The sequence below is a fragment of the Phyllostomus hastatus genome, unplaced genomic scaffold, assembly GCF_019186645.2.
Source record: "Phyllostomus hastatus isolate PE091 unplaced genomic scaffold, TTU_PhHast_1.1 phas_scaffold_387, whole genome shotgun sequence".
NCBI lineage: Eukaryota > Metazoa > Chordata > Mammalia > Chiroptera > Phyllostomidae > Phyllostomus > Phyllostomus hastatus.
The window spans coordinates 163,147-179,436 of NW_025334027.1; the positions used below are offsets into that span (position 1 = coordinate 163,147).

General features: G+C 51.8%; 1 protein-coding gene, 1 long non-coding RNA gene and 1 gene segment (V, D, J or C); 2 read left to right on the forward strand and 1 right to left on the reverse strand.

The window, feature by feature from the left end:
- The window catches only part of LOC123806650 (immunoglobulin lambda-1 light chain-like), a 141,518-nt gene extending 131,672 nt beyond the window's left edge, over positions 1–9,846 (forward strand). For 8 of the 10 annotated variants that reach the window (XM_045819903.1, XM_045819905.1, XM_045819908.1 and 5 more), the window contains exons 3-4: positions 4,566–4,603; positions 9,371–9,846. In XM_045819903.1, coding sequence (XP_045675859.1) covers positions 4,566–4,603; positions 9,371–9,690 — 358 coding nt within the window. In that variant the 3' untranslated portion in view covers positions 9,691–9,846. Of the gene's footprint in view, positions 1–4,564; positions 4,604–9,370 lie in introns of all 10 variants that reach the window. The other 2 variants (XM_045819904.1, XM_045819912.1) reach the window with 1 other exon arrangement.
- The window catches only part of LOC123806648, a 125,591-nt gene that overhangs the window by 87,848 nt on the left and 21,453 nt on the right, over positions 1–16,290 (forward strand).
- LOC123806653 lies at positions 1,139–9,818 on the reverse strand. The gene is made up of 2 exons (XR_006783518.1): positions 9,746–9,818; positions 1,139–1,355 (listed from the first exon to the last, which is right to left on the reverse strand). It is a non-coding gene; the product is annotated as an uncharacterized LOC123806653 (long non-coding RNA).

A 16,290-nucleotide genomic window follows, 5' to 3' on the forward strand; every position in this document is an offset into this window, starting at 1 on the left:
CCTCTGACCCCAGAGACAGAGGAATGTATAGGATGACCTGTTCAGTCTTCCTCTGAGTTTCTGTAGGACCTGAATTATTTCTGGGGTCACTAGGGATCCAATCTCAAGAGGAAAAGAGGAAAAGTTATCATAAGGGTGGAAACATGAGATGTTAGAAGGACACAGAACCCTCAAGGCAAAGGATTCAGACACATGGGTGTAGAGTTCAGGGAGGTCCTCTAGGTTGTGGGGCTGGGATCAAGAACCAGGAAAGATGCAGGTCTGAAAAGCCTCTCAGAGGCCAGCACACAGTTGCCCTGTAGTATCCAAACTGGCCTGTGTCCCAGAGACCTCTGTAGCAGGGGGGACATAATGGGGAAGAGAAGATGCTGGAGGAAGGGTCATGCAATGACAGGGGATGAGGACAAGGTGGGAGCTTCTGTCTCTGCAGGACAAACTTCATACAAAGAAGGTCACACTCTACAGCATGAATGCTACAGCTGTATGATCAGTGGGCTGAGTGTGCAGGAGGTGTGACAAAGGTACAAGGACAGAGACCAAGGACAGACAAAAAGATATCTGTTGGACTAGCCAAGATTCTGCCATAACAGAGAAGGTCCAGGAGAGAGAGATTTCAGAGAAAAACTGGACCCTTCGAACAAAACCCCTAAGATCCCAACACAGAAGGGTCAGGTCGAAAATGTACAGAAACTGGCCCCAGAGGAGCTCAGAGAGCTCATATTATCTTCTCTGGGGACAAACAGAAAGACAGACAGACCTTATTATGAGAAAAAGGCAAAGCCAAGAGGGTGATATTAAGGTGTCTATGGGGCAGAAGAGGGACCAAAGGACAAGGGAAGGCAGGTGTCCAGGCTCTGGGTTACTCAGGAAAGTGGGGACTTGCTTTAAGAACACAGAAACGGCTGTGCATGACAAGGACCTTGAGACCCAGACTGGCCTCTGAACTAGACCTGACCTACTGCCCCTACACCACCCTACAGGTCAGCCCAAGTCCGCACCCTCGGTCACTCTGTTCCCGCCCTCCACTGACGAGCTCGGCAACAACAAGGCCACACTGGTGTGTCTGGTCAGTGACTTCTACCCGGGAGCCGTGACAGTGGCCTGGAAGGAAAATGGCAGCCCCGTCTCCCAGGGCGTGGAGACCACCAAGCCCTCCAAGCAGAGCAACAACAAGTATGCGGCCAGCAGCTACCTGAGCGTGTCAGCCAGCAAGTGGAAATCTGCCAGCCAGTACAGCTGCCAGGTGACCCACGAAGGCAGCACTGTGGAGAAGACAGTGGTCCCCTCGGAGTGTTCCTAGGACACTGAGCCCCCATATTCGGGGATGCTGTTCAGCTAAGTCACCCATTCCCCACCTCTCCACTGTAATCCAGGGACTCCGACCATCCCCAGTCAGATCTGACTGGACATGTCTCACCCCCACCTCTCCTACTTCTCCTTAATAAACACCTGATCATCTGTCATAAAGTGGTGATGTGCATTCTGTGTCTGGATCGGTCTCTAGGTTAAAGGGTCAGTAATTAAGGGAGGGGGTAGTTATGACACAGATTCCTCTTGACCATTGTCCCTCCACACAATCCCCCAGGGAGCAGGTGAGCTCTGTATGCTGATGGGAAGCCTGGCTCTGAGCAGGAACTTGTTGTCTGGCAGGATCTCTGGATGCAGGCTTTGTCACCTGAGAAGGGAGAAGGGCTGAATGACAGGGATCTGGGGGCCCTGAGGAAGAATCAGGGAGCAATGAGGAGGGTGATAGGTGAGCCTGAAACACACAGGTGAGGAGTTTATGTTCAGATGTTTTGGGGATCGAGTTCAACATCTAGGTTACCCTAGCCAGGGTAACCATGAAGAGTGTGGACATCTGAAGTCGGTCAAGGAGAGAGCTCATTTGGGGTGGGCTGACGGACAGAGCTAACAATTTCAGCCTGCATGAGTGGGAGGCTCGAAAACACAGAGTCACTGAGAAAGGACACTGCCCTGGGTGCAGAAAGGACCTCAGTGATTTCCGCAGGAGAGAGGCCACTTTCAGAGAAGGGGGTGAAGTTAGGTTGGGGCAGATTGGCTCAGGGTAAAGTGAGTGTGATCGGGGGGTACAGCAAGGTCCTCTTTCCATGGTGACTGGGTGATTTCAGACCCCTTGTCCACACCCCTCAGTTGTTGCTCACTGTGCTCAGCCCCTGGTGCACCTGCAGCCTGCTGTCAGAGACACCCTCCCTCCCAGGCCCTGAGGCATATGTGTTCAGCTCACAGATGTGAGGGCCCAGCAGGCTGCCAGCCCACAGCTGCCAGACTCCCAGGCCTCCCTGTGTGGACATCCAGCTCTTGAGTGACATGGAGCTGCCCTCACCACAGCTGCTGGGTGTCCACAGCAGCCCAGACCCAGGGACTTAAGGGCAGGGAGCCTTGGAGGCAGAACAGAGCAGAAGAAGGGGCCTCCTTGGAGCTTCATCACAACCACCTCTGCCCCAATCACACCTGAAAACGTGGAAGGAAGATCGGGCGTCCCAGGGTCCCATAGCATCTGTCTGACCCCTTCCCTGAATCTGCATGTTTAGGTCCCTCCAGGGAAGGGGCCACCCAGCTCTCTCTCATCTTGATGGCCCTTCTCCTACAAGGCCTGAGTGTCACCTCCACATTACACCAATTTCCCATTCACTTTGTGTGGGTTTTCATTGTGGAAAACTGGCAACACAGAAATGAAAAGGCAGATGAATACAAATGACCCCACGTTTCTATCAATAAGTCCCCCAAAGTCATCCATTCCCTCCTCATGCTCACCCTACAAAACCATAGTAAGTCCTATCTTATGCAATATGTTGAAGCAAATTCCAGATGTAACTCTTCATCTGTAAGTATTTTGTTAGGGTGCTCAGAGGTATGGTCCTCAGAGATACCTACATTATCATGATCAAACCTGACAGAAATTATCAATAATTCTTGAATATTAAAAAACACTCTCTCATTTAATGGCTCATAGTGTATTTCCTTCATTGAATTTTGGGTATCGTTATGTTTGGTTATGTTTGTTTGTTTGTTTGTTTGTTTGTTTGTTTTCTCTCTCTTCCTGGATTGGATAGTTTCACATAGTGATTGGCAGATGTTGGCTCTCTAAGGATCTCTCAATTCACTCCAGATTTTCCTGCAAGGAAGTGGCTGCAGGGCTGGAACTGCAGAGTCTTCCAGGGTCAGGGTGGGGACCCCAGGCTCCCCACATGGTACCTGGGTGGGTTTCTCTGCTTCACATTCTTACAAAATGGTTCTAGCATCAGAGGCTTCACGAGGTTCAGGGTGGACTTGGGAAGAATTGGTCTCCAGATGGTTGCTTACTTTGCACCAAGGGATGCATGGTCGCATTGACCCCTTTGAGTGGTCTTATCTGCAGTTCTGTGCAATAACTCACCCGCCAGTTAGGAAGGAATGCATCATGGGAATTTTCAGTTCTGCCCTCCTGCTGCTGTGAGTGCCCCACAGTCATTGCCTTCAGTGGCTCTCTCCTCACCCCACAGTGAGTTTCACACCAGGAAGAAGGAAACAATGGAGACTGTCCTCTGTTGTCCACCAGGTCACGGAACATCCTTTTGGTCCCAGCTTTCCTGCCATGGTGAGCAATTGCTGCTGAGTGACGTGGCAAAGGACACAGTGTGAATGTGTCTGCTGTGTGAACACGGTGCCAGTAATGACCACAGTGTGGCTGCAAATGTGGAAATTTGTCTACTGGAGCTTCTTTCAGAAAGTGCTTCTGGATGCCCTGACATGACCCCAAGGGATCTCTATGATATTGCCTTTTTGGGTGAGCATATTCTACCTCATCTTGGGCAGACCAACACTTGGCCTGAAATGAACATGGGTGCAGGTCCCCTTCAGTGCAAAAGGGATTTAAGGCCACAGTCAAGCTACTGCTCATGTGCTCATGTCCCCCTTTGAATGAAGGAGAAAACAGCGACAGCCCCAGACTCTTCTCAACATGAGACCAGGTTAAGGGACAGCAGAGAACACTCAGAAGGTGACCTTAAAGGAAGGCCACCGTTTCCTTTGAGGCCACCCTGACTTCACACAGTGCAGTCCCACACTAGGCTGTCACTGGAAAAGATAAGGCTGGGCCCCTGATTTGATGACTGGGGACATAGGAAGTGGCTAGTACACTGTACACAGGCCAAGTGCCTGTCTCTGGAAGGGGAGGGTACAGAGGTAGGGATTGTACTCTACCCTTCTTTCATGCCACCAAGAAATTTGGATGATTTAACTTATGAGCAATGTGCCATCATTACCATGGAACCTCACTGTTAGTGACAGCATTGCCCGCCAAATCCCAGGAGACAGTAATGGGGACATTATGGCAGACACCAAAATCAATGGGAAGAATTGCTTTCAACAGCAATGTTACTGCACATGGCCCATGTCACCCACCGTGCATCTGCTTGTGGGGGGAGGGAGTACATGTGCCCCATGCAGAGCAGACAGCAGCCTGGAGCACAGGCCCAGGCTTCCTCCATCACAGCTGCAGGTGGGGGGCTCAGGGGTGGGGCAGGGCTGCCAGAGAGGTTTTTGTCTGAGTCTGTGTCACAGTGTGCTGTGTTCGGCGGAGGGACCCATCTGACCGTCCTAGGTGAGTCTCCCATTGCCCCACCTTCCCTACTCTCCCAGCAGCTTGGAAACTTTTATGCTCTTTCTTCTCTTTTTCTGAGTTTTGTCCCTGGCTGTAGCCAAGCTTTACCCCAGATCCCAGCTACTGAGACCCTGTGCTCCTCTTGTCCCTCTTCTTACTGTCCTACTTGCTTCCACTGGTCACTATCAGAGCTTCAAATCTGACCCAAGACAGGGGAGCAGACCAAATATCTTGTACTTTCTTCTCTCTGTCTGCCAGGGTCAGGATGAATTCCTGACAGGGTCTCATCACTGATAGCCTTCAAACCCTGGTATATAAGATTTATTTCTAGGGGTTACCAAGGGTCCCATTTCCAGGGGAAGAGAGAATAAGTAGTCCTGAGGGGCTGACCAGGGGGAGACCTAGAAGGATCCAGAACCCTCAGGGTCATGGCTAGAGACACCCAGGTGTAGAATTAATGGAAGTTTCTCTGGAATATAGGGTTATGATCACAGGCCGGGAATGATGCGGGCGTGGACAGGGCCAGCACACAGCTGCTGTGCAGTGTCCTTGACCAGACTGAGGTGGGAGAGCCCTGAGGAGAGAGAACACAGTGGGCAGGAGAAGGTGCTAGAGGAAGGGTCATGCAATGACAGAGGATGAGGACAAGGAGGGCCCCTCAGTCTCTGTGGGACACACTTCATACTAAGAAAGGCAGACTAAACAGGAAGGCTCTAGCTGTATGACAAGAGGGTTGAGAGTGCAAAGGGTGTGACACATGTACAAAAACAGAGATCAAGGACAGACAGAAAGGCTTCTCTTTGACTTCTCTAAGACCTGCCATGTAAGAGAAGGTCCAGGAGAGAGAGATTTCAGAGAAAAACCGACCCTTTGAACAAAGACCTTAAGAGTACAGCACAGAAGAGCCAGGACAGAAATGTACAGAGAATGGCCCAAGAAGAGATCAGAAAGCTCATATCATCTTCTCTGGGGACAAACAGAATGACACACCCTGTTATGAGAAAAAGGCACAGCCCAGAGGGTGACATTAAGGTGTCTATAAGGCACAAGAGGGACCAAAAGACAGTTGAAGGCAAGTGTCCAGGCTCAGAGTTTCTCAGGAAAAAAGGGGATTTGCTTTAAGAAGTCAGAACCTGCTGCACCTGACAAGGACCTTGAGACCCAGACTGGCCTCTGAACTAGACCTGACCTACTGCCCCTCCACCACCCCACAGGTCAGCCCAAGTCCGCACCCTCGGTCACCCTGTTCCCGCCCTCCACTGACGAGCTCGGCAACAACAAGGCCACACTGGTGTGTCTGGTCAGTGACTTCTACCCGGGAGCCGTGACAGTGGCCTGGAAGGAAAATGGCAGCCCCTGTCTCCCAGGGCGTGGAGACCACCAAGCCCTCCAAGCAGAGCAACAACAAGTATGCGGCCAGCAGCTACCTGAGCGTGTCAGCCAGCAAGTGGAAATCTGCCAGCCAGTACAGCTGCCAGGTGACCCACGAAGGCAGCACTGTGGAGAAGACAGTGGTCCCCTCAGAGTGTTCCTAGGACACTGGGCCCCCACATTCTAGGACTCTGCTCATCCACATCCCCCATTCTCCACTGTACCCCTGGGACTCTAGCCCAGGTCTGCTCAGACTGGGCTGGTCTCACTGCTTCCCCATTTCTCCATTTTCGCAATAAAGCCCTGGTCATTTATCATTGTGTGACTCTATGTGTGTTCAGCATCTGATGATGTCTCCAAGATGAAGAGTTACTCACCCAGACTCAGGGATTGCTCCAGCATAAAATCCTGTTTCCCTGGCCTCCCACCCACCTATTCCCCAGGAACCAGCTGTGATCTCAGTACTGGGGGGAGCATGACCCAGAAGATAAACTTGTCCTGCAGGTCTGGCCCAGGTAACTGGTCCTTGTCACCAGGGAAGGGAGAAGGGCTGAATTAGAGGTCTCTGGGCACTTTTCAGGGTCAGGAAGAAATGAAGAGGGTCTGGGAGGGTTAAAGTTAAGAACTTGGAAGAAGACCCTTGAGTCACGCCTCTTCCTTACAGGAATAGCTGTATAACTTCCCTGTTTCCTCAAGAAACTCACTGGGGTGAACCATTACAAGAAGAAGTTTTGTCATTGGTGTGTCACCACAGAGCCACAGAAATCAGGAGCAATGTGTCCCTTGAGGACCTGTCTCAGACTCCCTCACTGGACCATAGCTCAGTAACACACTGACCGCTCCTGCAGCAAACACAGACTTGGTTTCTGGAGGGAGCAGGTGGTGTCTGCCTTCACCAGGGCGGGGCATGCAATTAAAAAGGCACCTTCCTGGGCCCAGAAGGAGTGCCATATCCTGTCCCAGGGATAGTGTGTCCCCTGGAATTCAGCAGTAGAGGGAGGTCAGGTCAGAAGTCCTCAGGACAGGGGTCCTGTGGGCTACATCCAGGGCAGCCCCTCCCTCTCCAGGACCCAGCACTGCCATTGAGCTCAGGGCCCCACTGAGTCCCACTTGGCTCAACCCCCAGGGACTTTCAACAGCTCTTCCTTCACCTCAGAGTGTGTGTGTTCTCTAGTAAAAAGTAGATAGACATTCTTCTTTAATTTCTCATTTCACAAAATAAGGGTAAGATTCCCTTCAGCCCTACTAAGGGGACAGTTAACATATAAAAACAATGACAAATGAGAGATTGTGTCTGTATCCTGCTGTGCGAGTACACTACACTTTTCCTCTAGTGTCTATGGCAATGCAGTCTCAATGATGAAACTTCTCTGTTAGATCCTGCTGGTGGCTCCTGGGGACCCTGCCACAACCTGGGAACATCCATGGCTCCTGCATACAGATGACATGATCATTGCTCCCTGTGCCTTTCCAAACCCAGAGCTGGAACCCACCCTGAAAGGGTGCCTTGAACATGACTATAGGGTTCAGGACCACCAGATCCTCATGTAATGAAACCTCATTGTGGAGAAAGAAGGACAGGTTCCAGAGGTCCCCATGAAGCACAGGCTGGCACTGCTTGAGTACAAGCTGAAGAATCCCTTGGGGCAATCCCAAACTGGCATGTCCACAGGGAAGATGAGGCTGACCTCAGGGTGTGGTTGGGAACTGTACATGCATTCACCTGGATACAGCTATTAAGGATCATACTCCTCCCTAGTGGGGGTGCAAAACATTCCAAACCCTTAAATGAAGAGACCTTTGGCTCATTCACATGGAACTTGACTCCTTAAGACACCAATGCCTCCTAAGAAATCCATCCCCAATCCTGGTGAAGGTCATGGAGACAAGGGATCCCAGAGGACAACTACATTCTGGATCCTGGCTTTCCAGGCAGCCAGCTCAGGACCACACAGACATACAACAGAGACACATGTCCTGTTAAATGTTGTGGCTTGATCTAGGGGTGAGGGATTCTGGGCCCCACGCAGAGCAGACAGCAGCCCAGGGAAGAGACTTAGGCTTCCTCCATCACAGCTGCAGGTGGGGGGCTCAGGGGTGGGGCACAGCCTCCCACAGAGGTTTTTGTATGAGCCTGTGTCACAGTGTCGGGTGTTCGGCGGAGGGACCCATCTGACCGTCCCTAGGTGAGTCTCTCCTTCCCCCCTCCTTCCCCACTCTCCCACACTTTTGTGCACTTTTCTGCTGTTTTTGCTTCTTTCCTGGGTTTAGTCTCAGCCTGTAGCCAAGCTCTCACCCAGGATCCCAAACCTTGGGACCCTGAGCTCCTCCTCTCCCTCTTCTTACTGTCCTGCTTGTCTCCATGGTCACTATCAGACCATGTGCTCTGACCCCAGAGACAGAGGAATGGACACATTGACTCCTGGACTCTTTGCCTGGCTGCCAGGGTCAGGATGCATTCCTGATGCCTGTGTTCTGAGTTCCCTTTTGGGCCATGGTGTACCAGATTTTTTGGAGAGGTTTCTATGGTTTCTCTCTCTAGGAGAACACATGACAAGCAGTCCTGAGGGGTGACCACATAGACTCTTAGAAGAACCCTTCACCCCTCAAGGCCAAGGCTAGAGTGACACAGGTCAAAGGATAAGGGAGCATCCTCATGGATGAGATGTCTGATCACGGCCCGGGGAACAGTGCAGGACTAGAGGGGGACCACACACAGCTGCCATGCAGTGTCCTTGAGCAGATGGGGATGGGAGAGCCTTGAAGGAGAGAGAACACAGTGGGGAGTGGAAGGTGCTGGAGGAAGGGTCATGCAATGACAGGGGATGAGGACAAGGTGGGCCTCAGTGTCTACAGGACAAACTTCACCCAAGGAAGGGCACACTCTATACCATGAGACTCTAGCTCCATGACCAGTGGGCTAAGTGTGCAGGGACTGTGTGTGACAAATGTAAAAGGACAGAGCCCTAAAGACAGACAGAAAGACTTCTCTTTGACTACCTAAGATCTGCCATGTCAGAGAAGGTCCAGGAGAGAGAGATTTCACAGGAAAAACTGGACCCACTGAGATCCAGACACAGAAGGTTCAGGTCAGAAATGTACAGAGACTGGCCGCAGAGGGACTCAGACAGCGAATATTATCTTCTCTGGGAACAAAGAGAAGAACAAGACCTGTCCGAATATCAGGCAAAGACACAGCCAAGAACGTGACTGTCAGTTGTCTCAGGTATAGAAGAAGAACCAAAGGATAGATGATGGCAGTTGTCCAGGCTCCTGGTTTCTCAGGAACACAGGGAGTTGCTTTAGAAACAGGGCAAACTTTTGCTCCTGACAAGGTCCCTCTGACCCACAGTAGCCTCCAGACATCTGACCTCTTGACCCTCTCCTGCCCCACAGGTCAGCCCAAGTCCGCACCCTCAGTCACTCTGTTCCCGCCCTCCACTGACGAGCTCGGCAACAACAAGGCCACACTGGTGTGTCTGGTCAGTGACTTCTACCCGGGAGCCGTGACAGTGGCCTGGAAGGAAAATGGCAGCCCCGTCTCCCAGGGCGTGGAGACCACCAAGCCCTCCAAGCAGAGCAACAACAAGTATGCGGCCAGCAGCTACCTGAGCGTGTCAGCCAGCAAGTGGAAATCTGCCAGCCAGTACAGCTGCCAGGTGACCCACGAAGGCAGCACTGTGGAGAAGACAGTGGTCCCCTCGGAGTGTTCCTAGGACACTGAGCCCCCATATTCGGGGATGCTGTTCAGCTAAGTCACCCATTCCCCACCTCTCCACTGTACCCTTGGGACTCCCGTCCCTGTCTCTCCGGCTGGGCTGGTCTCACTGCCTCCCCATTTCCCATTTTCTCAATAAAACCCTGGACATTGATCATTGTGTGACTCTATGTGTGTGTTGCATCTGATGATGTCTCCGGGATGAAGGGTTACTTATCCAGACTCAGGGGTCTCATCAGCATGAATTTTCTTTCCCTGTCCTCCCATCCACCTATTCCCCAGGAGCCAGCTGTGATCTCAGTACTGGGGGAGTTTCACCCAGAAGATGAACTTGTCCTGCAGGCCTGGCCCCAGGGAACAGGTCCTTGCCACCTGGGAAGAGACTAGGGCTGAGTGAGAAGTTTCTGGCCATTTTTTAGGGTCAGTGAGAAATGAGGAGGCTCGGGGAAGGTCAATGGTAGGAATTTGGGAGAAGAAGACCCTTGACCCAAGCCTTGTTCTACAGGAACAGTTGTTTAACTTCCCTGTTTCCACAAAAAACCCACTGGGCTGAACCACTACAAGGTAAAGTTGTGTCATTGGTATGTCACCACACAGCCACAGTAATCTGGAACAATGTGTCCCTTAAGGATGTGTCTCAAACTTCCTCACTGGACCATAGGTCAGAAAGACACTAGACATTTTTACAGCAAACACACAGCTGGTTCCCAAGGGTGCAGGTGGCCTCTGCCATCAAGAGGGCAGCACATGAGATGAAGAAGGACACCTTCCTGAACAAAGAGGGAGCACCATGTCTTGTCCCAGGGAGAGCGTGTTATCTGAAAGTCAAGAGTTGTGGGAGGGAGGTTCAGAGGTCCTCAGGGCAGGGGGCCTGTGCACTCTGGGATACAGCAGGGTCAGCTGTTCCTCCCACCTAGCTCACCCCCACTGCTGCCCAGGGGACACAGCACTTCTGTGGATCTCAGGACCCCACACCCACTTTGTCTCTTCACCAGGGGCCCTTTAGCTGCTCTCCCTTCACAACAGAGTGTGCGTTCTCTCGTGAAAAATACAAAGTGAAGATTCTTCTTTTATTTCCCTCTTCACAAAATGAGAATGTGGTTCCCTTCAGCCCTACCAAGGGCACAATTCACATATAAAACAATGACGAATGACACATTCTATGTGTATCGGTTGTGCGAGTGCACTACAGTTTTCCTCTAGCGTCCATGCCAGTGTGGTCTCAATGACGGGACTTCTCTGCTAGAGCCCCTGCAGGGGGTAGCTTGAGACCCTGACAGGACCTGGGAACATGCATAGCTCCTGTGTAGACACAACAATATGATGGTTGCTCCCTGAGCTTTTCCAAACCCAGGGCTGGAACCCACCCTGATCAGAGTGCTCTGAAAGTGAATGTAGGACTCAGAACCACCAGACCTTCATCCTATAAACCCCGAACGTGGAAGGAAAGGAGAATCTCCAGAGTTCCTCATGGAGGATGGGCTGGCACTGCTTGCAATACAAGTTGAAGAATCTCTCGGGGCAATCCCAGACTCGCATGTCACCAGGGAAGATGAGGCTGAGACCTCATGGTGGGGCTGAGGTCCACAGGTACATTCCTACAATTACTGTTCTCCGGGGTCATACCCGTCCCTGCTGGGATGCAGGACACTCCAAACCCCTGAAAGAAGAGAACTTCTGCTCATTCCCATGACCTTCACTCCTTATGAGCCAAATGCCTCCAAAAAATCCGCCCCCCCAGTCCTGCTGTAGTTCACTGAGACAAGGGATCCCAGAGGACACCGACATTGTGGATCCTGGCTTTCCAGGCAGCCAGCGCATGAGCACACAGAGACACTGGTCCTGTTACATATTTTGGCTTGTAGTAGGGGTGGGGGCTTCTGGGTCCAATACAGAGCACACAGCATGCCTGGGTAGAGGCCCAGGCTGCCTCCATCACAGCTGCAGGTTGGGGGGCTCAGGGGTGGGGCAGGGCCTCCCACAGAGGTTTTTGTATGAGCCTGTGTCACAGTGTAATGTGTTCGGCGGAGGGACCCATCTGACCGTCCTGGGTGAGTCTCTCCTTCCCCCTCCTTCCCTGCTTCTCCCAGCAGCTGGGAAACTTTCTGCTGTTTTCAGTCTTTTCTCAGTCCTGTCACATCCTGTAGCCACCTTTCACCCAGCATCCCAACCATGGGCACCTTGAGCTGCTTCTGTCTTTCTTCTTAATGTCTTCCTTGCCTCCAGGGGCACTATCCTTCAGGTCTGACCCCAGAAACAGAGGAATGGACAATGTGACTTGTAAACTCTTGTGTGCGTCTGCCTGGGTCAGGCTGGATTCACAACAGGCTCCATTCTGTGTTCCCCTTCCAGTCCTGGGGTTCCAGATTTATTTCTAGGGCTTACTAGGGGTGCCACCTTTGGGGAGAGTGTGGCTAAGTAGTATTGGTGGGGTGATGATATGTAGACTGTGGAAGGAAGTAGAACCCTCAGGGCCATGGCTAGAGACACACAGGTGTGGAGTGAAGGGAAGGACCTCAGGGATGTTGGGATCTAACCACGGACCAGGAAATATGCAGGGGCAGAGGGGGCCTGCACAAAGCTGCTGGACAGTGTCCTGGACCAGACTGGGATGGGAGAGCCCTGCAGGACAGAGGACACAGTGGGGAGGAGAAGGTGCTGGAACAAGGTTCATGCAGGGGAAGAGGATGTGGGCAAGGTGGACCCACTGGCTTCTTTGGGACACACTGGACATAAAGAAAGGCAGACTCTATACCATGAGATTCTAGCTGCATGACCAGTGGGCTGAGTGTGCAGGGGCTGTGACAAATGTACAAGGACAGACAGAAAGGCTTCTCTTTGACTACCTAAGACCTGCTATGTCAGAGAAGTCCAGGAGAGAGAGATTTCATAGAAAAATGGCCACTTTCAATAACGACAAGCAGAGAAGGGTACACAGACGGGCCCAAGAAGAGATCAGAGAGCTCACATGATCTTTGGTGGGAGCAAGCAGAATGCACTCCCTGTTATGAGGAAAAGGAACAACCAAGAGTGTGATAGTCAGGTGTCATTGGGGCAGGAGAGAGACCAAAGGAGAGGTGAAGGCAGGTGTCCAGGCTTCGGATTTCTCAGTAAAGTGGGAGTTGCATTAAGAGCACAGAGAACTGTTTTGGGTGGCAAGGACCCTCTGACGCAAACTGGCCTCTGAAATGGACACCCAACCTCCTGCTCCCCCACTCCGACCCCACAGGTCAACCCAAGTCGGCACCCTCGGTCACCCTGTTCCCGCCCTCCACTGACGAGCTCGGCAACAACAAGGCCACACTGGTGTGTCTGGTCAGTGACTTCTACCCGGGAGCCATGACAGTGGCCTGGAAGGAAAATGGCAGCCCCATCTCCCAGGGCGTGGAGACCACCAAGCCCTCCAAGCAGAGCAACAACAAGTATGCGGCCAGCAGCTACCTGAGCGTGTCAGCCAGCAAGTGGAAATCTGCCAGCCAGTACAGCTGCCAGGTGACCCACGAAGGCAGCACTGTGGAGAAGACAGTGGTCCCCTCGGAGTGTTCCTAGGACACTGAGCCCCCATATTTTGGGACTCTGCTCAGCCAGATCATCCAATCCCCACCTCTCCACTGTAATCCACAGACTCCGACCATCCCCAGTCAGATCTGACTGGAAATGTCACACCCCCACCTCTCCTACTTCTCCTTAATAAACACCTGATCATCTGTCATAAAGTGGTGATGTGCATTCTGTGTCTGGATGGGTCTCTAGGTAAAAGGGTCAGTAATTAAAGGAGGGGTAGTTATGACACAGATTCCTCTTTACCTTTGTCCATCCACCCTATCCCCCAGGGAGCAGGTGAGCTCTGTGTGCTGATGGGAAAGCTGACCCTGAGCAGGACTTGTTGTCGGACAGAACCCCTGGATTCAGCAGGCTTTGTCACCTAGGAAGGGAGAAGGGCTGAGTATCAGGGATCAGGGACCCTGAGGAAGAATCAGGGAGCAATGAGGAGGGTGAGAGATAAGCCTGAAACACACAGGTGAGGAGTTTATGTTCAGATGTTTTGGGAATCAAGTTCAACATCTAGGTTACCCTAGCCAGGAGCTAAGGGACCATAACCATGAAGAGTGTGGACATCTGAAGTCGGTCAGGGAAAAAGCTCATTTGGGGTTGGCTGATGGACACAGCTAAGGATTTCAGCCTGCATGAGTGGGAGGCTCGAAAACACAGAGTCACTGAGAAAGGACACTGTCCTGGGTGCAGAAAGGACCTCAGTGATTTCCGCAGGAGAGAGGCCACTTTCAGAGAAGGGGTTGAAGTTAGGTTGGGGCAGATTGGCTCAGGGCAAAGTGAGTGTGGTTGGGGGGTACAGCAAGGTCTTCTTTCCATGGTGACTGGGTGATTTCAGACCCCCTGTCCACACCCCTCAGTTGTTACTCACTGTGCTCAGCCCCTGGTGCACCTGCAGCCTGCTGTCAGAGACACCCTCCCTCCCAGGCCCTGAGGCATATGTGTTCAGCTCACAGATGTGAGGGCCCAGCAGGCTGCCAGCCCACAGCTGCCAGACTCCCAGGCCTCCCTGTGTGGACATCCAGCTCTTGAGTGACATGGAGCTGCCCTCACCGCAGCTGCTGCGTGTCCACAGCAGCCCAGACCCAGGGACTTAAGGGCAGGGAGCCTTGGAGGCAGAACAGAGCAGAAGAAGGGGCCTCATCACAACCACCTCTGCCCCAATCACACCTGAAAACGTGGAAGGAAGATTGGGCGTCCCAGGGTCCCATAGTATCTGTCTGACCCCTTCCCTGAATCTGCATGTTTAGGTCCCTCCAGGGAAGGGGCCACCCAGCTCTCTCTCATCTTGATGGCCCTGCTCCTACAAGGCCTGAGTGTCACCTCCACATTACACCAATTTCCCATTCACTTTGTGTGGGTTTTCATTGTGGAAAACTGGCAACACAGAAATGAAAAGGCAGATGAATACAAATGACCCCACGTTTCTATCAACAAGTCACCCAAAGTCATCCATTCCCTCCTCATGCTCACCCTACAAAACCATAGTAAGTCCTATCTTATGCAATATGTTGAAGCAAATTCCAGATGTAACTCTTCATCTGTAAGTATTTTGTTAGGGTGCTCAGAGGTATGGTCCTCAGAGATACCTACATTATCATGATCATACCTGACAGAAATTATCAATAATTCTTGAATATCAAAAAACACTCTCTCATTTAATGGCTCGTAGTTCATTGAATTTTGGGTATCGTTATATTTGGTTATCTGTTTGTTTGTTTTTTTTCTCTCTCTACATGGATTGGATGAAGTTTCACATAGTGATTGGCAGATGCTGGCTCTCCACGTGTTTCTTAATTTGCTCCAGGTTTTCATGGGAGGAGGTGGCTGTGGCTCTGGAGCTGCTGGTAGTGCAGAGTCTCCCAGAGTCAGGATTGGGTCCCCAGGCTCCCCACATGGTACCTGGGTGGGATTCTCTGCTTCACATTCTTACAAAGTGGTTCTGACATCAGAGGCTTCACAAGATTCAGATTGGTCTTGGGAAGAAATTGCTTCCCAGGTTGATTGCTTACTTTGCACCAAGGGAGGCATGGTGGCATTGACCCCTTGGAGTGGCCTTAGCTACAGTCCTGCGCAATGCCTCACCCAGCAGGTAGGAAAGCAATGCATCCTGGGAATTCTCAGTTCTGCCCTCCTCTTGCTGTGAGTTCCCCACAGTCAGCACCTTCAGTGGCGCTAACTTCATCCCAAAGTGAGTTTCACACCAGGAAGAAGGGAGCAATGGAGACTGTCCTCTGTTGTCCACCAGGTCACAGAACGTCCTTTTGGTTCCAGCCTTCCTGCCATGGTGAACAATTGCTGCTGAGTGACGTGACAAGGGACACAGTGTGAACGTGTCTGCTGTGTGAACAGGTAGCCATTGTCCTCTACCAATGACCACAGTGTGTCTGCAAATGCTGGACATTTGTCCATGGGGAACATCTGTGTGTGAGGACCTCTGGATGCCCTGACATGACCCTGGGGGATCTCTATGGCTCTACTTGTAGGTCACAACATAATGTGCCTCATCCTCGAGAGACCAACACTTGGCCTGAAAGGAGCCACTGCTGCAGGTTCCCTTCAGTGCAACAGGGTTTTAGGGCCACAGTCAAAGTGCTGTTCATGTCCCCCTTTGAATGAAGGAGAGCCACAATGGCAGCACCAGATCCTTCTCAACATGTGACCAGGTTAAGGGACACAGAGAACACTCAGAAGGTGATCCTAAAGGAAGGATGCCATTTCCTAAAAGGCCACCCTCACTTCAGTCAGTGCAGTCCAAAACTAAGCTGTCACTGGAAAAGATAAGTCTGGGCCCCTGTTTGATGGTTGGGGACATAAGAGGTGGCCGATAGACTCTGTCCACAGGCCACATGCCTCTCCCAGGAAGGGGAAGGTACATAGGAGGGGATGTATTCTGCCCTCCTTTTATGTCTCCATGAGATTTGGATGATTTGAACCTATGAGAGATGCGTCATCCATTGTCAAGGCAACCTATTCAGTGACAGCAATGCCCTTCAGACTAATCCCAAATCCAAGGAGATGTAGTGGGGAATTCACATCAGACACC